Source organism: Oncorhynchus mykiss, chromosome 16 (genome assembly GCF_057628025.1).
Source record: "Oncorhynchus mykiss isolate SJ-2025 chromosome 16, ASM5762802v1, whole genome shotgun sequence".
NCBI lineage: Eukaryota > Metazoa > Chordata > Actinopteri > Salmoniformes > Salmonidae > Oncorhynchus > Oncorhynchus mykiss.
This window is the reverse complement of record NC_143037.1, coordinates 17047504-17070000: the sequence shown is the minus strand read 5'-3', so window position 1 is coordinate 17070000 and position 22497 is coordinate 17047504. Positions and strand designations below refer to the sequence as shown.

General features: G+C 43.0%; 1 protein-coding gene across 7 annotated transcripts in view; it reads left to right on the top strand.

Annotated features, from left to right (window-relative positions):
- LOC110491470 (formin-like protein 1) overlaps positions 1 to 20539 on the top strand; it is a 52700-nt gene extending 32161 nt beyond the window's left edge. Inside the window, exons 5-26 of one of the 7 annotated variants that reach the window (XM_036946359.2) lie at positions 1 to 84; positions 615 to 740; positions 2688 to 2796; positions 3095 to 3171; positions 3307 to 3400; positions 9759 to 9833; positions 10327 to 10437; positions 10849 to 10998; positions 11333 to 11434; positions 14019 to 14271; positions 14396 to 14665; positions 14798 to 14922; positions 15273 to 15475; positions 16603 to 16837; positions 16986 to 17054; positions 17173 to 17253; positions 17862 to 18155; positions 18366 to 18467; positions 18651 to 18755; positions 18883 to 19000; positions 19373 to 19483; positions 19717 to 20539. In XM_036946359.2, the coding sequence (XP_036802254.2) occupies positions 1 to 84; positions 615 to 740; positions 2688 to 2796; positions 3095 to 3171; positions 3307 to 3400; positions 9759 to 9833; positions 10327 to 10437; positions 10849 to 10998; positions 11333 to 11434; positions 14019 to 14271; positions 14396 to 14665; positions 14798 to 14922; positions 15273 to 15475; positions 16603 to 16837; positions 16986 to 17054; positions 17173 to 17253; positions 17862 to 18155; positions 18366 to 18467; positions 18651 to 18755; positions 18883 to 19000; positions 19373 to 19464 (2875 nt within the window). In that variant the 3' untranslated portion in view covers positions 19465 to 19483; positions 19717 to 20539. Of the gene's footprint in view, positions 85 to 614; positions 741 to 2687; positions 2797 to 3094; positions 3172 to 3306; positions 3401 to 9758; positions 9834 to 10326; positions 10438 to 10848; positions 10999 to 11332; positions 11435 to 14018; positions 14272 to 14395; positions 14687 to 14797; positions 14923 to 15272; positions 15476 to 16602; positions 16838 to 16985; positions 17055 to 17172; positions 17254 to 17861; positions 18156 to 18365; positions 18468 to 18650; positions 18756 to 18882; positions 19001 to 19372; positions 19484 to 19716 lie in introns of all 7 variants that reach the window. The other 6 variants (XM_036946357.2, XM_036946355.2, XM_036946352.2 and 3 more) reach the window with 6 other exon arrangements.
- Positions 20540 to 22497: the final 1958 nt, after the last annotated feature.

The following is a 22497-nucleotide window of genomic DNA, read 5'->3' as shown; positions in this document are numbered from 1 at the left end:
CTGGGCTCAGGAGTTCCTCAGTGAGGAGAACCGGGGCCTGGACTTCCTGGTTGACTATATGTCCTTCGCCCAATGTGCCGTCACGTGAGTACCACGTCTATGTATGGATAAGACAATCTGAGAGGAAAAGGCAAGGTTTTGACCTTGAGTGTCCATCCTGATGTGGTTCTTTATGGGGGGTTCTGGGTCTTTCCTGCTTTTTGGGGGATACTTTAGTAGTGAAAAATATCAGAGGGCTTTAGATCCAACATTTAACATAACTTGAATATTCCATATTCATAATATTGTTTCACCTATACCATTCATGTCCAAATCCCTTCTACAGATATAGGATCTTAATTTGACCTATATTGTCACAGCAAAATAATCCTGCAGCAACAGAATTTGAATTTTTTTGTCCATAATGTTGCTTGATTGGTGGTTAAGCTACTGCATTGCCAAATGTAGGCTACATTAAAAGTGCAAAACTGCTAGTATAACTGTGTGTTAGTGTGGGTTTTCAGTGAATGTATGTAAATCACAAAGTTAATCTGCATTTCCTGCAGTGCAGGAAAATTCTCAGCAACAAAACAGTTATCAAATTAAGATCCTACACCTGTACTTTGGACCCTCAGCTATGACATGGACAGTTTGGACAATGGGACAGCCACACCGGACAAATCTGTGGAGGACTTGACGAGGAGTGCCGGTAACTCTCCAATCCATAGTGCTTCTAAAGCTGCTCGTTCCCTTACTGTGAGGTGAGTGTCACCAGGAACTGGAGAGAAGTACGGTGCCGAAATGAACGCATAAAAGTCTGTCTGTTGGATGGGACTGAGGTTGGACTACACTTGTAGTTCTTGCACCCTGGATTCATGGGCGTTACTTGTAAGGAAAGAACCATGACTCCCAGTCCTCCGGTACCCATACACAGACACACACTGTGACACACACACACACACACACAACGTGCACACTGCCCCTAACCCCCATGGGAGTTGATGTGTCTGTAGATTGATCTCTGTGGATGTCTGTGATTGACGTTACTGCATGGTTGGATCAACACAGCGGGTGTCAGGGTGACACACACAAACAAACACACACACACACACACACACACACACACTTTTATAACAACATTACAGTATCATGATATACAGAGGCAGGCCAGCACTGTGATATAAAAGAGGTCTGACAGATTCATTGGATCAGATTCAGGGGATATGGTCTGCTTTCTGTATATCTCTGTTTCTCTGTCCCACCGTCCATTTCACGCTACTGTGGACTGTGTTGTAATCCTCCTATAGATATATTACATCTCATTCAAATGATAGGGTGGTGTCCCTGTTGAAATGTTTAATAAAACAAGTGGTCCATGGGGATTGACAACCTGATACACTTTGAAGTAAATTACATTATAGCACGGTTCAATGACATTCCTTGTCATGGGACAAATCAAACCTGGGACAATGTTCCTTCTTGTGTAATATAAATCCTTTGCACTGTGTTTCGAATAACCCGGAACGAGTGTGATCTGCATGAAAATGTTCTCAAAATGTCTCGGGAACGTTTCTGGTTGGCCGTACCCTTGTGAGAATCTTGGTACGGCTGGTATTGCTTACCACGTACTGTAGCTTAACCTGTAGCGTCAAGGTGGACTTGTCTGTCCCAAGCTTTCGTACACATGCATACACATGTACACACACATGTAAACAGACAGACGAGTCCACCTTGACGCTACAGGTTAAGCTACACTACATGGTAAGCAATACCAGCCGTACCAAGATTCTCACAAGGGTACGGCCGGCAGACAGATGTGCGCACACGCACACCCCCACACCCCCACACCCCCACACACACACACACACACACACACACACACACACACACACACACACACACACACACACACCTCTATCCTCTGTACTCTTTTTCATCTGGAGGAGCCTCGTTCCTGTCACACCAACTGTTTGGTAGGGTAAACGTTGGAAGCAGCCTTCCTCCCTCTCAGCATTCTCATCTATGTTGTAAATATGGCGCAGACGGGAATGTGAGCAATGTCTGCCCAGGGCAAAACCCTCAGACCTTCCACCGACCAACAGGCATCTGAGAGGGTTCATGTTGGGGCCCTGCCTGCCTGTCATTGATGCATCCAAGAGGGGTGTGTGAGAACGTATCTCGTTTATCGCCTCTGTCCTCTTCTCTTTCTACCCGTTTTTTCCTCTGTTTCTCCCAAAACATTTTGTCCCTCTTTCGCTGGTGTCTATTATATATATATTTTTTCCCCTCCTTTCAATCACTCAGATGTCCTTTAACCAAAATCTTTCAAAGTGATTATTAGCATGACTATTGCCATGTGGATGTGGCAATGAAAGCGTCATTGTGTCCTTCTTTGATGGCATCATCTTAGACAAAAATGAGTCCCATTCAGCCTTAAAACACATGACGTTGTGGGGCACAGGGCTAATTTGATCTCTTCTGAGTTTTGAAATATGTGCATAAACGTGCACAAATTACACATAGGGTTGGGATTTTATAGTTGTTCAAACTGCGAGGGCTTTGATGGAGGCGTGTCACTACAACCATAATGCTATGTAATAACCTCTTTATGTAATAACCTCTTTATGTAATAACCTCATGTTATTACTAATGCAGCGTTATGCATTAGTAATAACATGTCAATAACAGCTACGTTTCTCACCGGGCAGATTCAACGCTCTCCACAGCAGGAAAGCGATGAGGAACTCACGCCTCGTCAGTCAGAAAGACGACGTTCACCTCTGCATCATGTGCCTCCGTGCAATCATGAACTACCAGGTACAATTCAACCTATAACACTTAGCCAGGCAGGCCCATCCACCTTCATCTCTACTGTTAGAACAGAGTGACTCAATAGCATTAGCTAGGAGAAGTAACATTTATTTTCAGCGTCATGGCTTGGTAGTTTTACACACCAATAACTCTGTCTCCCTCCTACGCTGTAAATTCACTGTCCATCAAAAGAAAGCGACAGTTGCCAGGCTTTGCGTCGGTATGGATCTTGTCCACACTGCATTGTGTGAAATACGACTGAAGGTGGCGATGACTGACAACTGTGTGTACGTGTGTGTTTTAGTCTGGGTTTAACCTGGTGATGACCCACCCGTGTTGTGTGAACGAGATCACCCTCAGCCTCAACAACAGGAACCCCAGGTGAGGACCAGTGTTATTAGTGTGTGTGTGTGTGTGCGTGTGTTCGTGTGTGCGTGTGCGTGTGTGTGCGTGTGTGTGCGTGTGTGTGTGTGTGTGTTTGTTTGTGTGTGTGTAATGTACACTTGTACCCCTCAGGACCAAAGCACTAGTGCTGGAGCTGCTGGCTGCTGTATGTCTAGTGAGGGGCGGTCATGACATCATCCTCTCCGCTTTTGACAACTTCAAAGAGGTAAGAGGGGTATCCATGAAGACAGTATTTTCACCAACACTTCCTGTCAATCCCCCACACCCCTCTGAAGTCTCCCATCATCATATTGCACGTCATGCAGCAGAAGTATTCAACTCTTACCCTACGTGGTCCGGAGCCTGCTGGTTTTTGGTTCCACCTGATAATTAATTGCACCCACCTGTCTAAATCAGTCCCTGATTAGAGGGGAACAATGAAAAAATGCAGTGGAACTGCCTTTGAGGTCCAGAGTTGAGTTTGCGGGTCATAGAGGCTCCCAGTTTCCCAAATCTCCCATTGACAACAACACACAATTTACGCAAAGCTTACATGACTTACATGCAGAGATCTGAAAAAGTCAGGATGTAGCCATCAGTCGTCTTGATTTCCTTGTGAGCACTGCACATGCCAAATCAACCTATTCAAACCCCATCCAAAGATATCACCCAATGACCCCCCTGGCAGCTGTCATGACAGTTGTCCACTATAAGCAGAGGGGGGGGCACAAAAATTCTTAACAGTTGTTGGCGACGTGACAGCTAAACCTTTCCTTGGACTTCTCCCCACTGTCTGTCAAGGGAGCAACTGTTGCCAACAGAGGAAGACCCCTGTGGATAGCGCTAGCCAGACATTGTGATGTAGACCTGGGTATTATTAGCAATGGGCAAAGACAGAGCAGCCACAGGTCTTAGCATGAGATGCCCTACTGCAACCTGTGGTATTTACGGATAGTTGCCCCTGAGCTCTGATCTGTGGTCAGTTTTGTCTTTGAAGTCCTGATTGGTATACAGTGCCTTGCGAAAGTATTCGGCCCCCTTGAACTTTGCGACCTTTTGCCACATTTCAGGCTTCAAACATAAAGATATAAAACTGTATATTTTGGGAAGAATCAACAACAAGTGGGACACAATCATGAAGTGGAACGACATTCATTGGATATTTCAAACTTTTTTAACAAATCAAAAACTGAAAAATTGGGCGTGCAAAATTATTCAGCCCCCTTAAGTTAATACTTTGTCGTGTCACCTTTTGCTGCGATAACAGCTGTAAGTCGCTTGGGGTATGTCTCTATCAGTTTTGCACATCAAGAGACTGAAATATTTTCCCATTCCTCCTTGCAAAACAGCTCGAGCTCAGTGAGGTTGGATGGAGAGCATTTGTGAACAGCAGTTTTCAGTTCTTTCCACAGATTCTCGATTGGATTCAGGTCTGGACTTTGACTTGGCCATTCTAACACCTGGATATGTTTATTTTTGAACCATTCCATTGTAGATTTTGCTTTATGTTTTGGATCAGTGTCTTGTTGGAAGACAAATCTCCGTCCCAGTCTCAGGTCTTTTGCAGACTCCATCAGGTTTTCTTCCAGAATGGTCCTGTATTTGGCTCCATCCATCTTCCCATCAATTTTAACCATCTTCCCTGTCCCTGCTGAAGAAAAGCAGGCCCAATGATGCTGCCACCACCATGTTTGACAGTGGGGATGGTGTGTTCAGCTGTGTTGCTTTTACGCCAAACATAACGTTTTGCATTGTTGCCAAGAAGTTCAATTTTGGTTTCATCTGACCAGAGCACCTTCTTCCACATGTTTGGTGTGTCTCCCAGGTGGCTTGTGGCAAACTTTAAACGACACTTTTATGGATATCTTTAAGAAATGGCTTTCTTCTTGCCACTCTTCCATAAAGGCCAGATTTGTGCAATATACGACTGATTGTTGTCCTATGGACAGAGTCTCCCACCTCAGCTGTAGATCTCTGCAGTTCATCCAGAGTGATCATGGGCCTCTTGGCTGCATCTCTGATCAGTCTTCTCCTTGTATGAGCTGAAAGTTTAGAGGGACGGCCAGGTCTTGGTAGATTTGCAGTGGTCTGATACTCCTTCCATTTCAATATTATCACTTGCACAGTGCTCCTTGGGATGTTTAAAGCTTGGGAAATCTTTTTGTATCCAAATCCGGCTTTAAACTTCTTCACAACAGTATCTCGGACCTGCCTGGTGTGTTCCTTGTTCTTCATGATGCTCTCTGCGCTTTTAACGGACCTCTGAGACTATCACAATGCAGGTGCATTTATACGGAGACTTGATTACACACAGGTGGATTATATTTATCATCATTAGTCATTTAGGTCAACTTTGGATCATTCAGAGATCCTTACTGAACTTCTGGAGAGAGTTTGCTGCACTGAAAGTAAAGGGGCTGAATAATTTTGCACGCCCAATTTTTCAGTTTTTGATTTGTTAAAAACTTTTGAAATATCCAATAAATGTCGTTCCCCTTCATGATTGTGTCCCACTTGTTGTTGATTCTTCACAAAAAATACAGTTTTATATCTTTATGTTTGAAGCCTGAAATGTGGCAAAAGGTCGCAAAGTTCAAGGGTCCAGTCCAGTAGTTATGAGAAACCTCTCCCTAGAGCGGTTAATTACATGGACATTGACCAGAGCAGACAACTTTTTCAGTAGCAAAAGGTATTCTATCAAAATGTCTGACATTCACTCGTTTTCTCTGACACATGTCTGGCGGCATGTGGAAGTATCAGAACACATGATATATCAGCATTGGTTATTTACAGTCAGTGGCGATTTTAGCGTGTAAATCTTGGTGGGGGAAATTCAAAAACGTATTTTTGGATGCATGACAGCAAAGCCACTACACAACACAACATAACACAATACTAAACAATACATGAATTGCACCGTAATGGTGACAAACTGTTAGGGCCTACATAAAGCTGTCCCAACAGCAGAGCTTTCTTTACAGCACAATGGAGTGAATCCTTACCACTGCTACACCTGGCTATCAGCAGAGCCTTGTCTGGCAGCAAAACAGTTCATTCAGCCTCATTTACTGCATTTTCAAAAACAATAGCAGACAGCTGACTTGCTTAAACAAATGTGGTTACTACTGACTCCTTGTGGATTTGTGAAAGTCGATAAGAACCACATTCTCCTTCAATAATAACCAACGGCAAAATGAGTTTGGACTTTTAAACCATACACGAACATCATTCCATTTATGTTCAGTAAATGCATAATGTTTATTCTTATATCATTAACACTTAGCTCTAAGTATTAGCAAGTGCACACAAACAAACTGTGACGAGGTAGGCCTATTCGTTCAGCAATTTTAAAATGGACACCGACAGAAATTCAGATAAATGTTACAGTAGTTCAGATAAATTCAGTAAGATGTTGGGGCCTTAACTTACCTCTTCTTTAAGTCACCACACAGAGTGAGAGAGAGGGGGAGAGAGAGTGTCACGCCCTGACCTTAGAGAGACGTTTTATTTCTCTATTTGGTGAGGTCAGGGTGTGATGTGGGGTGGGCATTCTATGTTTTGTATTTCTTTGTGTTTGGCCGAGTGTGGTTCCCAATCAGAGGCAGCTGTCTATCGTTCTCTCTGATTGGGAATCATACTTAGGTAGCCCTTTCCCACCTATGTTGTGGGATCTTGTTTTTGTACAGCTCTTGTAGCCTACGGAACGATACGTTCGTTTTGGTTTCACTATGTTATTTTGTTGCTGGTTCTCATTGAATAAATATGATGACCACAAATGATGCTGCACCTTGTTCTCCTTCAAACAACGCACGTTACAGAGAGAGGTTACAATGTTAAGTAATTTGTTAGGCCTATGGGGAAACAAACAAACAAACAAAACAACCCTCGCAATATCAACTGGAATTACATGGGTCTATTACTGAACTTTTTGTTGAAAACAAATATTTGAACAGGAAGCATGGTTACAGACCCAATAACATTATATAATATCCCCTCCTCGTGAAGGAAAACACACGAGCTAATTATAATACACAAAGTAAGCAAAACAATGAAATCATTCCAACATTGCCTAAAATTATGAATAAAATACTAATAAGGTAGACCTATATAAGCAATAGGCCTATAATAATTGAGCTGTACAAACTATGGCATAAGGGATGGATGAGCGGATAAGAGGCCATCCGTAATTTCGATTAAGACATTAATGAGCGAGCTAAGATGGACGTAGTCAATATAACTATTTGTTCAGCACTTTTGAAAAGTAAAGCGACAGAATTCAGGACTTTAGCCGTTCTTACAATTTTCTCCCTGTATACCAAGTCAGAACCGTAGGATAAATAAAGGGGGCATATAAGCAGGCAAAGAAAGGTCTTATAATATTCGATGATGACATTTCCCTAAAACAGGCTATAGGCTACATGTGCACCAGCAATTCAGAACAGTAGGCTGAGGGGGAAAGGTACCAAATTATTAAGGTGAGGCACATGGGCTACGAACAGCTTACTACACAATATAGTATTACTTTCTTAGCTACAGTATACATATCTCCCTGGCATATTACATCATTTATGCAGCAGTATACATTACATTTTTGGACTCATTGTGGTGGTGCTGTGCTCACTTGAACAGGAAGGCGGCGCAGCGGTTCTTCTTGTGGGCACATTTTGTCATAAAAATGCCTTATCAAAGTCTGGCATTCTCTAGATTTATGGTGCTTTCAAGACAACTGGGAACTCTGAAAAAACAAGGCCGAATCATGACATCCAACATCTTCAGGTTGGAGCTCTAGAAAGAGTTCCAAGTTGGATGACCGTTCAGAACGTTGTCTTGAACTCAGTGAAGTCTGAGATTTCCCAGTTCTGAGTTTCCAGTTGTTTTGAACATGGAAGACATCATGCTGCATTGACAGCATGGCCAATGTATTCAACCTTTTCTGGCCCATGGACAATGTTTATCCTTTTCAACTTGGAAAAGAGACCCTTTCAGACAGATGTTTTAAATCCTTAAACCCAGACGTGGGCCACAGACCCTCTCCACCGAATAGCAGGTAGGGGAAGCAAAATAGCGATTGCTTTGCAACGCTTGCAGTTATTCACTGATTCCTTTCAAACCACTCATTATTGAATTTGCAATTCCGACTTGTTGTGTAATGTTTATGTCCAATGGGTGATGAGCACCGATACGCTTTATCTATAATTTCTCTTCATATGACAAGGTTTGAAAAGGATTTGGCAGTAGATTGTCGACGTGATTCATGACGATGACTGCTTGTCTAGCTTGCTAGCTAAGATTGTGAAAGTATGACGTTGACAAGATCAGTCCAATCAAAGCCATGGTAGATATAACGTGATTTGAAGCCATTTTATCTGTGGCCAATGACCTTGAGCCTTCTTGGATGGGCACTTCCAATGTAAATCTATGGCAGCACCCAAGGGGGATTGAACTGCCTAGCTTCTGCGGTGACGTAGTTTCCCCTTGAGTGGCAGAACACCGAGCCAATCAACGCACACGCTCTGTATTTTCCGTTGACTGCCCCTCCACCACAGAAAGCACTGAGCTAGGCTGAAACACCTGCATTTTGGAGCTGCCTTAAGAAAGAGACAATGTTTGTATGCGGCTTTATTCACTCAACAAATGTGTTTTTACATTGTTTGCAAACTGATATGTGACACGAATTAATGCCAAAATAACATTCAAAACAGGCAACAGCTACTGCTCCGCCTCCCCTGAATGATGGGTCGTCACTGCTTACAGTCCATCTATTTAAAACCCTATAATGTGCCACTCAGCGATAGGCATCGCTCAAACAATGCTCACAAAGTTGTGAAATATTGATTGACCTTTCAACACTTTCAAATGAGCCTGATAAAAGTCCATAACTGTAGTATCCAGAGCTCTCGCCTTCTCATATCCTAATAACGCACACTGCTTAAGCAATACCTTAGAGTAGTGACCTTGCATCAGCTGCAGTTCTGGCATCAAAAGTGACAGTCATGTTGGTATAGCACGGACAAACCGTGTGGGTGAGAGATAGATGGAGGGAGGGAGCGAGAGATGATAGATAGCACATGGTGGAGGAGTGTAGAAGTGGAGGCGGAAAGACGAAGTACCAGGCTGGCTCCTGTTGCCCACAGTGGCAGAGCGTGGGCATTGTTTGGGTACAGGCTGGCAGGTTGAAGAGCAGGCTTGTATTATTTAGTGGACATGAGTGGGCTGGGGGGAGGCGCTTTAACCCTTAAAGACATATCACTCACTGCATGTTCAAAACAGCTATTGGATATCACAGGATAGAACAGTCTAACTGATGCATTTTACTGTTTTTGAGAGTGTTCTGAACCCACCTTTGTATGGCCGAGTGATGCTGACATTATAGCTTTCATTATTGAAGTAAGTTAACTTAATTTGCGATAGCCTGGGGTAAAGAGGACGGGAGAAAAGCATGCAAAGTGAAATATGGGTTGCGTGGGGTACAGGAAGCTGTATTTAAGGATACACTGCCACCCTATGCATATTTGTGGTGTTGCAGTGCAGAATTATGTGCATAGTGGTAAACCTTTTCCCTTTCAATCCATGTCGTTCATAAGGTATGTGGAGAGAGGAGCCGATTCGAGAAGCTCATGGAGTATTTCTCCAATGAAGACAGCAACATTGACTTCATGGTGAGTCTAACTCCGAATTGCACAATTCATGTTTATTAGGTCCATCTCCTTCTCTTGATGCACAGAAGAAAAATGGTGAGGGTGGGGGCCACAAATAAATGGAATTCATCATTAGGGGCCGCATCACGGGTCTGCTCTGCGTATTTTGCCATTGGGCGGAGAGAAAAATGTGCAGTTTTACAACACATTTCTTGCCATTCTACATATTTTGCTGTAAGATGGAGGAAAATGTTTGCCATTTTTAATATGATAACTGATGATCAATGGGCCCCACCCCGGTCGGTAATTTGACCATGCTTACTTTAAGTATGGAGAGCTCGCCGCTTGACTAACTTACCAATCTAAAAACATTTAGCTGACATTTTGAAATTCTATTCTATATTATATTATTATCAACAGTAAGTTGAGACCCCGACTGAGTTCCTAATTTATATATATATATTTGTTGTGAAATTGGTGTACCACGCCGTCTCCTACTGTTTATGTCCACCAGGTGGCGTGCATGCAGTTCATCAACATCATGGTCCACTCCGTTGAGAACATGAACTTCAGGGTCCATCTGCAGTATGAGTTTAGCCACCATGGCCTGGATGACTACCTCCAGGTGAGTGATACTGAATCACGGAGAGAAGTTGCCCCTTACCACTGATACGTCAAATCAAATTGTATTTGTCACATGCGCCGGCTGAATGCAACAGGTGTAGACTTTTACCGTGAATTATGGTCAGTGGTTTTCAGAAAATATCCAAATTTACTCACTGATTTGTGAATAATGTGTCTTATAATACCTCATAAATACCTTATGAGATTGCATTAGTACAACTGTCTTTCCTTATCAGAACCAAAAACCAAAAGACACATCATTCTGTTGTTTTATGTTTCTGTTGTCATGGGAGACAAGATTTGAAGGTTAACAAATGGTGCATGTGTGAGCACATAATTACATAGAAAAATAGTAATGTATCTCTGTGTTTGTCTATGTATATGTGTGTCTGTGTTCCTCTGTCATGTGCAGAGGTTAAAGTTCACGGAGAGTGACAGGCTGCTGGTGCAGATCCAGGCCTACCTGGACAATGTGTTTGATGTGGGGGCTCTGCTGGAGGATGCGGAGACCAAGAACGCCCTGTTGGAGCACATGGAGGAGCTGCAGGACCACAATGCACAGGTGATCATGTGGCCATTGTGTACAAACAAGAATGTGTACAAGAGCACACATCTGCTATGTCAACTTTATATTGATGTGTTGCACCTGGGCAAACTTGTTCATGCTTTTGTTGTGTTTGAATGACATTGTGTTTGAAGGTTTATAATAAGAAGATTGTATGTACTGTGTTTTTTTTACCCATCTGTACAACTCTATATGAATGTGTGTGTGTGTGTGTGTGTGTGTGTGTGTGTGCGTGTGTGTATGTGTATGTGTATGTGTGTGTGTGTGTGTGTGTGTGTGTGTGTGTGTGTGTGTGTGTGTGTGTGTGTGTGTGTGTGTGTGTGTGTTATAGATAAGCAGCAGATTGCAAGAGAGTGAGAGGGAGGCATTGGAGACAGTGTCAGAGTTGGAGAAACATCTCATCCAGACCACCAAAGAGGTTGAGCTCCTAAAGGTATCATCTAACTAATCAAATCAAATCAAATCAAATGTATTTAGATAGCCCTTCGTACATCAGTTGATATCTCAAAGTGCTGTACAGAAACCCAGCTTAAAACCCCAAACAGCAAGCAATGCAGGTGTAGAAGCACGGTGGCCAGGAAAAACTCCCTAGAAAGGCCAAAACCTAGGAAGAAACCTAGAGAGGAACCAGGCTATGAGGGGTGGCCAGTCCTCTTCTGGCTGTGCCGGGTGGAGATTATAACAGAACATGGCCAAGATGTTCAAATGTTCATAAATGACCAGCATGGTCAAATAATAATAATCACAGTAGTTGTCGAGGGTGCAGCAAGTCAGCACCTCAATGTCAGTTGGCTTTTCATAGCCGATCATTAAGAGTATCTCTACCACTCCTGCTGTCTCTAGAGAGTTGAAAACAGCAGGTCTGGGACAGGTAGCACGCCCGGTGAACAGGTCAGGATTCCATAGCCGCAGGCAGAACAGTTGAAACTGGAGCAGCAGCACGGCCAGATGGACCCCTTCTAGGGACGGCATGAAAGAGCACCAGTAAGCCAGTGACTCAGCCCCTGTAATAGGGTTAGAGGCAGAGAATCCCAGTGGAAAGAGGGGTACCGGCCAGGCAGAGACAGCAAGGGCGGTTCGTTGCTCCAGAGCTATTCCGTTCACCTTCACACTCCTGGGCCAGACTACACTCAATCATATGACCCACTGAAGAGATGAGTCTTCAGTAAAGACTTAAAGTTTGAGACCGAGTCTGGGTCTCTCACATGGGTAGGCAGACCATTCCATAAAAATGAAGCTCTATAGGAGAAAGCCCTGCCTCCAGCTGTTTGCTTAGAAATTCTAGGGACAATTAGGAGGCCTGCATCTTGTGACCGTAGCGTACGTGTAGGTATGTACGGCAGGACCAAATCAGAGCGATAGGTAGGAGCAAGCCCATGTAATGCTTTGTAGGTTAAGCAGTAAAACCTTGAAATCAGCCCTTGCCTTAACAGGAAGCCAGTGTAGGGAGGCTAGCACAGGAGTAATATGATCACATTTTTGGGTTATAGTCAGAATTCTAGCAGCCGTATTTAGCACTAACTGAAGTTTATTTAGTGCTTTATCCGGGTAGCCGGAAAGTAGAGCATTGCAGTAGTCTAACCTAGAAGTAACAAAAGCATGGATACATTTTTCTGCATCATTTTTGGACAGAAAGTTTCAGATTTTTGCAATGTTACGTAGATGGAAAAAAGCTGTCCTTGAAACAGTCTTGATATGTTCGTCAAAAGAGAGATAAGGGTCCAGAGTAATGCCAAGGTCCTTCACAGTTTTATTTGAGACGGCTGAACAACCATTAAGATTAATTGTCAGATTCAACAGAAGATCTCTTTGTTTCTTGGGACCTAGAACAAGCATCTCTGTTTTATCCGAGTTTAAAAGTAGAAAGTTTGCAGCCATCCACTTCCTTATGTCTGAAACACAGGCTTCTAGCGAGGGCAATTTTGGGGCTTCACCATGTTTCATTGAAATGTACAGCTGTGTGTCATCCACATAGCAGTGAAAGTTAACATTATGTTTTCGAATGACATCCCCAAGAGGTAAAATATATAGTGAAAACAATAGCTGTCCTAAAACGGAACCTTGAGGATCACCGAAATTTACAGTTGATTTGTCAGAGGACAAACCATTCACAGAGACAAACTGATATCTTTCCGACAGATAAGATCTAAACCAGGCCAGAACTTGTCCGTGTAGACCAATTTGGGTTTCCAATTTCTCCAAAAGAATGTGGTGATCGATGGTATCAAAAGCAGCACTAAGTGCTAGGAGCACGAGGACAGATGCAGAGCCTCGGTCTGATGCCATTAAAAGGTAATTTACCACCTTCACAAGTGCTGTCTCAGTGCTATGATGGGGTCTAAAACCAGACTGAAGCATTTCGTATACATTGTTTATCTTCAGGAAGGCAGTGAGTTACAGCTTTTTCTCAAATTTTTGAGAGGAATGGAAGATTCGATATAGGCCGATAGTTTTTTATATTTTCTGGGTCAATGTTTGGTTTTTTCAAGAGAGGCTTTATTACTGCCACTTTTAGTGAGTTTGGTACACATCCGGTGGATAGAGAGCCATTTATTATGTTCAACATAGGAGGGCCAAGCACAGGAAGCAGCTCTTTCAGTAGTTTAGTTGGAATAGGGTCCAGTATGCAGCTTGAAGGTTTAGAGGCCATGATTATTTTCATCATTGTGTCAAGAGATATAATACTAAAACACTTGAGTGTCTCTCTTGATCCTGGCAGAGTTGTGCAGACTCAGGACAACTGAGCTTTGAAGGAATACGCAGATTTAATGAGGAGTCCGCAATTTGCTTTCTAATAATCATGATCTTTTCCTCAAAGAAGTTCATGAATGTATTACTGCTGAAGTGAAAGCCATCCTCACTTGGGGAATGCTGCTTTTTAGTTAGCTTTGCGACAGTATCAACTACAGTCCATGACATCCATGACATTCACAAAGAAGACTTGCGTTAGTTTCTGAGCTAATGCCTAGGCTGTAGCTCAGAGGGCTAACACATGGACATGTGTGTCTGTGTAACAGGAGAGTCTGCGGGAGTCCTGTTCCCAAGTGACCATTCTACAACAGAGGGAGATAGAGAGAGAGATAGAACGAGAGAGGGAAAGAGAGAGGCAGAGGGATAGAGATCGTTCGGCCCAGGCCTTGGCGGAGCTGGAGGAGAAAGTTCAGGGGCTTGTGGACCAGCAGCTGATTCGAATGGAGCGCTCGTCCTCGGGACACCTGGACCTCCATGTCGTCCCTTTCATCCTCCCTGTTTCCATCCATGCTGAAACAGGTGGGCTTGTAAGCCACACACATGGGCTCAGAAACCATGTCAGAAATATACATTTATTTTGGTTTATGGAATCAAATTCATCACCAAAAATGTTACCTTTTTTCATATTTCCCTGCTTCCACAGAACAAATCACGACTGTCGATGGCCCTGTGGCCCCTCCCACATCTTTAGTCCTGCCCCCACCCCCTGCTCCTCCATTACCTGGTGCAACAGAGGTCACGGCACAAGCTCCTCCTCCTCCTCCTCCTCCTCCTCCACCTCCTATTCCACCTCCTCCTCCTCCTCCTCCTCCATGCTCGACGGCAACACCACCTCTGCCCCCCCCTCTTCCAGGGCGTGGTATAGCCCTCCCCCCACCACCTCCAAGCATTGGAATGGCCCCACCATTTGGGGGTAAGCATGATGGACACACTGGTAAGCTAACACGCGATATAGGTCAAGATAGTTCTGTCAGTCGTGGCTCTAAAGACGATACGTTCACTTCATTGATCCCCACCAAAACTAATGTGTCCCTCTTCTGGACAGGTAACAGAAACAAGAAGGCCATTCAGACTAAGTACCGTATGCCTTCATTCAACTGGCAGGCCCTCAAACCCAACCAGGTGGCTGGAACCATCTTCAATGAGCTGGATGATGAGAATGTTTTGGGGGTGAGACCCCAGTACCCTGCTAGCTATCTTCTTACAATATGTATTCTTGTCCAACTCAATATGTCCTCATCTGTCTGCAGCTGCTGTTTCTGTTTCTACTCATTCTAGTCTTCCCAATCCCTCTTCCTCTCTGTTTCAGCCGCTCTCTAGTTTCTCTTTCTTCTGTAATCCTGAAATCCTATGTAGTTCTCTCTCTCTCTCTATCTGATCTGTCTCCCGCCATATGACAAAATAGCCTGCGGTATCAACGGCCAGTCTCGCTGATGTTTAACTGTAAATCGTTCTCACTGAGTTTGGCCATTACCAAAAGCTCATGAATTAGTTATCCACCTCTCCCCTCCATGTCCTAGGAGTTGAACATGGACGCCTTTGAGGAGCAGTTTAAGACCAAGGCCCAGACAGCCCCGGCTGACGTGGGGACTCTGAGAGCGAAGGTGGCTCAGAAGATCCACAGCAAAGTGTCCCTACTGGAGTCCAACAGGGCCAAGAACCTGGCCATCACCCTGCGTAAGGGAGGCATGGCCACCTCGGACATCTGCACCGCTATAGAGACGTATGTGTCTGTTATCAAGTTGTTATAAGAAAAATACCACGTCATTTGTGCATAAGATTAGATATAGTAAGAGGGTTGGTTGAATGCCCTGACTGTAAGTCGCTCTGGATGACCAAATGTGATATGTAGTACTTTTTGTATTATGACTGTGTATACACAAAGAGAGAAACATATGGTTGTCTATGGTTTTACTAAGCATTTGATAGTAACTGATCAACTTATAACCAATGTGAAATGTGTGAAGACTCATTACACTCATAACTCACTTCTGTTGCCATTATAGAGTAATCTCAGAGCATGAACAGTCTCTGTAGTAAGTAGTAGTTGTACATCAGTGGTGGTCAGTGTTGTTAAAGATGAGGGAGGACATTTTTTTTTCTTTGTGAGCATGGCCTTATTTCTATTAGAGCATATTGGATGACTGTCCTTCATATTCCATTCACCCAGCTCAATGTAACAGCGATAGGTTTAGGCAATTACATGATACTCAAATTGTCCCTATACCCATCATGAGGTTGCTACAACCTAGTCTATGAATGAAAGTTTACAACGTAGATGCAGAGAGAAAAATTTGAGGTGACAAGACAGTGACACATGGACAGACAGTGATACATTCAATACCGTCTTGCACACTCTTGTCTGCATTTAGCTGATATAGGATGTAGTCATTAGTCCAACAGTTGCAAACAAAAGTTTCTATTGGACAAATTCAGATATGTTTATCCCCGTTTTGTTCCGTGTAGGAAACATTTTGAACATAAATCGGCGGAATGAATCCACCCCTGATCACGCATAAACAGAATCCTAAGCCTCCTAGGTTTTGTATTGAAATCAATGTACCCAGAGGAGGACGGAAGCTAGCTGTCCTCCGGCTACACCATGGTGATACCCTACAGAGTGCTGTTGAGGCTACTGTAGACTTTCATTGCTAAACAATGTGTTTTAATCAATTATTTGGTGATTATATTTAGTTTAGTTTTATCTATTTTTTTTATGTTTTCCCTTTTTTTTCACCTTCTGAAAGTCAATGAGGAGGATGGTCCTCCCCTTCCTTCTCTGAGAAACCTCCACTGTTGTACATGACCCTTGACCCCCCCCCCGTCCCACCCACACACATACACACACAGGTATAACCAGGAAGCTCTGAGCCTGGACTTCCTGGAGCTGCTGGAGCGTTTCATCCCCTCAGAGTACGAAGTCAAGCTCATCCAGAACTACGAGCGAGACGGGAGGCCCCTGGACGAGCTCCCCGAGGAGGACCGCTTTATGGTGCGCTTTGGCAAGATCCCACGGCTAGCCCAGCGCATCAGCACACTCACCTTCATGGGCAACTTCCCCGAGAGCATCCAGCTCATCCAGCCGGTCAGTAGAAAACACTAAAAACAATATTATTTCAAAATGGTTTCAATGTTATTTCAATGTTTTTGTCATGGACAGTAGTTGGGTGCGCAAAGGTTCACCATAATATCATAATTCACCATAATAATGTACGTTCCCATCTCTCCAATAGCAACTCAACGCAATCATCGCTGCCTCAATGTCAATCAAGTCCTCTAGCAAGCTGAAGAAGATCCTTGAGGTACTGTAGGAGACAGCGCTTTTGATATACTGCATGGATGGTTTGTGTTCAATTGGTTAGTTTTGTATGGTTACACAGCATTGGTGTGTCACTTTGGTATGTCTCTTCTGTTCCTAAGATCATCCTAGCCTTTGGAAACTACATGAACAGCAGCAAGAGAGGAGCAGCCTATGGGTTCCGCCTGCAGAGTCTCGACTTGGTGGGAAAGACTTCAAGCAGACATACTGTATTTATCAACCAAATCTTAGAGGCACATTTTGTGTTCCTTTTCCCACGACAAGGCACATTGCTCTGGTACTCCAACCCAAGTCCATAAAAATCACTTGGGTTAGCAGAATGTCGTTTTAGCACAGCATCAAATTTATTATCTACAGTAATTATTCAAATGAGACTCCACCTCAGTGAGAGATCCAGAGATAACCGATTTTGACAGGCCTTCTCTGAATCAGCCACAGTGACTGAATGACTAGAACACTAAGGTGGAACTGGGGAGTATGCCTCTTAACTCAAATTATTGCTGAAGATAATTAATGACAGGCAGAGTTACCCAAGTCATCAATTAACTTCAAAATTGATTCCATTGGAGACTGCATCATCCGGATGGGTCACATCTTATTTCAAATTTGCATGGAGTACTGTATCCCTCGATTTTCATTATCTGATCCCAGATCTGTATGTGCTTTCGCCAACTACCACTGACTACCACTGTCATAAAGCAAATACAGGTCTGGGATCAGGCTAACCTTTTCACATTGTATCCTTTTCTCCATTGGTTGCCTCTAAATATATGGCTCTGGTTCAATCTAGCTCTTAGACACTAAGTCCACAGACCGGAAACAGACTCTGCTGCACTTCATAGTGAGCATCATCCATGAGAAATACCCTGAGCTCCAAGCCTTCCACAGCGAGCTGCACTTCATGGACAAGGCTGCTCTGGTGTCCCTGGATAGTATTCTGCAGGACGTGTGTGCCCTGGAGAGGGGCATGGAGGTGACCAGGAAAGAGTTTGCCGTACAGGAAGACAACCCTGTGCTGCAAGATTTCCTCACCAGCAACAATGACCTGCTGGACTCTGTAGTAGAAGATGGCAAGACTGCCCAGGTCAATTCTCCCTACTAAATAGAGAATATTGTAGAATGAAAAAATGTCAAAATGTACAGCCTACTAAATAAACTTAGTAATGGTTTAATGACGCTAGAATAAATGAATTTAGGAGAGGGTGATAATATTTGTATAACATGAGTACTACTGCTACAGAAAACAATGATGTACAGTATAATGAAGGTCTGATCATTTTTCTTCTCCTGTTAGGATGTGTATGAATCAACAGTGGAGTACTTTGGAGAGAACCCTAAAACCACACCTCCCTCCATGTTCTTCCCTGTCTTCGTGAGGTTCATCAAGGCCTATAAGGTTAGCCACCACATTGATTAATTACATGATTAATTAAATGTATTCATGTAGCCGACATTAAAAAAAAAGTTAATGTATCGACATAGTAGACGGTGCTGAGCTCTTTGCTACACATCAAACAGTAACTGTTGTACTAGTGTGACAGTGTACCATACATAAATGTTATTTTTCTGGTCCCGGCAGCAAGCAGAGCAGGAGAATGAGCAGAGGAAAAAGCAGGATGTGTTGTCCAGAGAAGGGAGAACAGGGCCACCGTCGACATCAGCCAAGCCTGAAATAGCACAGAAGGTAGTCGGTGACACATTAGCAACCACGCAATAGAACACAAAGAGAGTTGACCTACTCCGTTTACCCTCAAAACATGTATCATTTTGATTTTGACCCCCAACTCCTTTTGGCTGCCCTTTGACCCCAGAAGGTACCTATGATGCCCAAGCTGCCCCAGATGGACCTGATAGCAGAGCTGAAGAGGCGGCAGGTGATCCCCCTGGTCCGGGAGGGCAAGGATGGAGCCATCGAGGACATCATCACAGGTGGGCCTTGTGGGGTCAGGGGTCAAGGTCTCCCGTACAGTGTATGTCTGCTGTGTATGTGTAATATAATGAATATACAATTCTGAAATTAAACTAAAGCGGTAGCTGTGGTATACACTTGTAGAAATGTACAGTATGATAATGCTTGTTTTTCTGCACAATTTTTTTATGCCATTTTTCGCCATCCTCCATTTTCACAAATACATTATAACTATCATCATGCAATGTCCACTACCACGTCTTCTCATACCCTTTCACCTTATCCGTTCATTCCCTTTTTCATGTCGTTCCCACTCATTCCCATGGGCATATGTCTCTCCTTCACCCTCTTCTCTCTTTCTTTATCTCTCTCTCTCTCTCTGGGGTTTTCAGCTCTAAAGGCTGTGCCCTTCACGGCTCGCTCTGGCAAGCGCTCCTCTCGCCTCTTCTGCGACTCTGGCTTCAGTGATGAGAGCCCCACATAATCCCCTCGGAAGTGTGTAGGTCTGTCTTTCGCTCTCTCTGGAGGTGTCTATGACTCCTGTGCAGCACTTTCCCTGTCTGTGGATATCTCTGTTTCTCTATGTCTCTTGGTGCAGTTGTCGGTCTGTGTTGGTCTGTCTGTGTCGGTCTGTTTGTGGTTGTGGGCAGGTGTCAGTACCAAAGCATGCTTAGACCAGTCCTGTTCCAGGTTGTGATCTCACAGTGTTGTTGCCATCCATCATCTCTCATGCTAGACCTGAGGAACCAGCCGTACAGGCGGACAGACGGGTCCCGAGTCAGCGCCAAGTGGAAGCCCGGGCAAAAGCTTCAAGTCTCCTCCGATATTTCCCTGTGAAAGCACACACACTCGCGCTCCATTCAAACAATCACTCTCATTTCATTTCATGGATAGAGTGCACACAAACTTGAAATATCTCCCCTAGACTTAACCCAGCACTGCAGGTGATTGGTTCTACCTGTGGTTCAGCCCACAACAAACCTCACTGTTGACTGCCTGCTCTCTAAGTACAGCTTCAGGTATATTAGATTGTGAGGTGCTGTTTCCTAATACTTCTCTGATCCCCAACAAAACACCTACAGTAAACACACTCTATTTCCCTGTAAACACATCCTCTTTCTACATACTGCTAACGGAGTAAGGGCTTGGCCATGGATGGACTACAGTTCAACGGCATGATTTCAATGAGAATCACCCTCATTCTCTACTATCTTCATTAGAGGTTTTGGACATGTTTAAAGCAGATTGAACACTGGGACTGTGTATATAACCATTAGTAAAAGCTAGACAAGACCCTACATTTGTTTGTCATATTAATAGCTTATTCTATTTGTGGTACTCAGACGGCTGCAAACTGTCAATCCCAATAACTGCCGCATCGGGTGTAAAAGCATGATGACCTGTCCTTTTGTCCTAGCGCTAGTAGGATTACAACAGCTCAGGACGGAGCTTAGAACAAGATTTGTACTATATTTAAATTATTTTTTAATATAGAAGTGTATGGATAACCTTTTTCTTTGTTTCACTATTTTGGGTTTGAACTAATAAATATTTTATACAGCGATTGTCTGCTACTTTATTTATGACATCAGAAGTCATGAGACATGAAATTGGTTTAGAGTTCTACAGACACTGAATGAATTTGAATCGAGTCCTTTCGTGTACAAGAGGATCACTTTTATTCTCACAAAAAACACAACAGGAAGGTACAAAAGCAGCGGTCTGTTAAGTACCATAGTTGACTTTCTCACAACAAGCAGCAACGGTTCTTTCAATACATAGAATTGGCATAGCATTTGCACTGTTAGTTGGTCTTTAACATTCATACTATGTTACTTCACCATTCTTCTTCAGTACTCACAAACAACACTTATCTCACACAGCAAGCATCACTCTCAGAACAACAGTAGTTGCGCTTCAATATTTGAACCTCTTTTTCTTTACATTAACGTTGACAGTAAAATGGGTCTTGACCGACCTTGTTGCACATGATACAAAATCTATTGTCCTGTACCGTGTTTGATCTAACATACACTGAGAGTTATAGAGTAGAGTTATTCACAGAAGTAACAGAACCTTTCGTCATCCCAGCGTGCAAATTCCAGGAATGTACAGTATGTGCATGCTGTTTGGATTACATTCCTCTCAAAAAAAACAAAAAAATAAATTCACATACAAATCCATAGAGGTAACATATTTTCTGTCTATGTACATGATTTATAACACCCACAGACGACCTCCAACAACCATACATTCATCATGAAACCATATTGGACGTAGTCTTTTTTTAAACTTTTAATTACAATAGAAGAAGAGAGTTGTGGGTAGTCGTCAGTGAGTACTTGTAAAGAGGGATGAGGAAATGTGCTCTCTATTTCTTTCTTCCCCTCTCCCTCTATCCGTGCCAGTTGGGTGAAATACTACTGTGAGTAGATGACAACCCTTCCTCATTTCTTTCTATTGGGAGAGTCGTTTCCCAAACAAGACTCCCAAAAGTTTCCGATTTTTTTTTTCACTGCATGTATTTCTTTGTAATCCTGCCATGACTCAAATGAATCTATGACAAGAAATTATAGTAACAATGTGTTCAATGGTCTAAGTAGTTAGTCAGGAACCAAAACAATGACAAGAAAAAACTAAACACACATTCATAAACTAATTTACAGAATACATGTATCTAAAATGTGGTTATGAAGCCTCTTTTCAAGTATAAAAATACAAAAATTCTTGATTATATAAAACATAGATGACGATTTGATTTTGTACATGATATGATCTCTGCAAACAATAGCTATCAGGTAGTGTACTATTTTCTCACAATATACTGTATATCTGATATGATTTCGATTATTCTGAGGTTAATTACATGGTCTTTATTTTCATTAGCTCTCATTTCTATATTTAAGATAAATAATACATTATATTAATGTCTATGATTTAACATTGTATCATGTCCAGTAATGTATATTTGTGCCAGTGCTATATATTAGTGCACAGAGTCTTTCCGTGGCAAAATGTCGACACTTTCCTCAAGCAATACGTCAGACAGCAGATAACCCTTCATTGTTTTTTGTGTCAATCTTCATAATGCAGTGACAATGATGACAAGCTGGCTAGTGTATAAAACTGTGCTAATGTTTACTGTGACATTCCAGGATAAATATGTATTCAATTTACAACATTTGGGTGTCAGAAGTGAGATCCTGTGCTGAATCTTGTTGTCACCCATATTAGCTTCAGTGTTTATCCCAGTACTTAAACTGACCATGATAGCAAAGGATAAAAGCAGTTCCCCTCGGAACTGGAAAAATACCAAATTTTACTCAAATGATCTCCATCTCAGCTCCAAACCTAGCCTAATGCAATAGGGAGGCTGTGAAAAGGCAGTTGGCAGGTTATTCCTTTGTATTCTCTCATTTTTAAAGGGTTCTAACAGTGTTTTAAGATCACATTTAGTTTCCCAGTTCTTTGCACTTATCTGGTGACCCCTTTCAGATACAGATAGACGAGTCAAGAG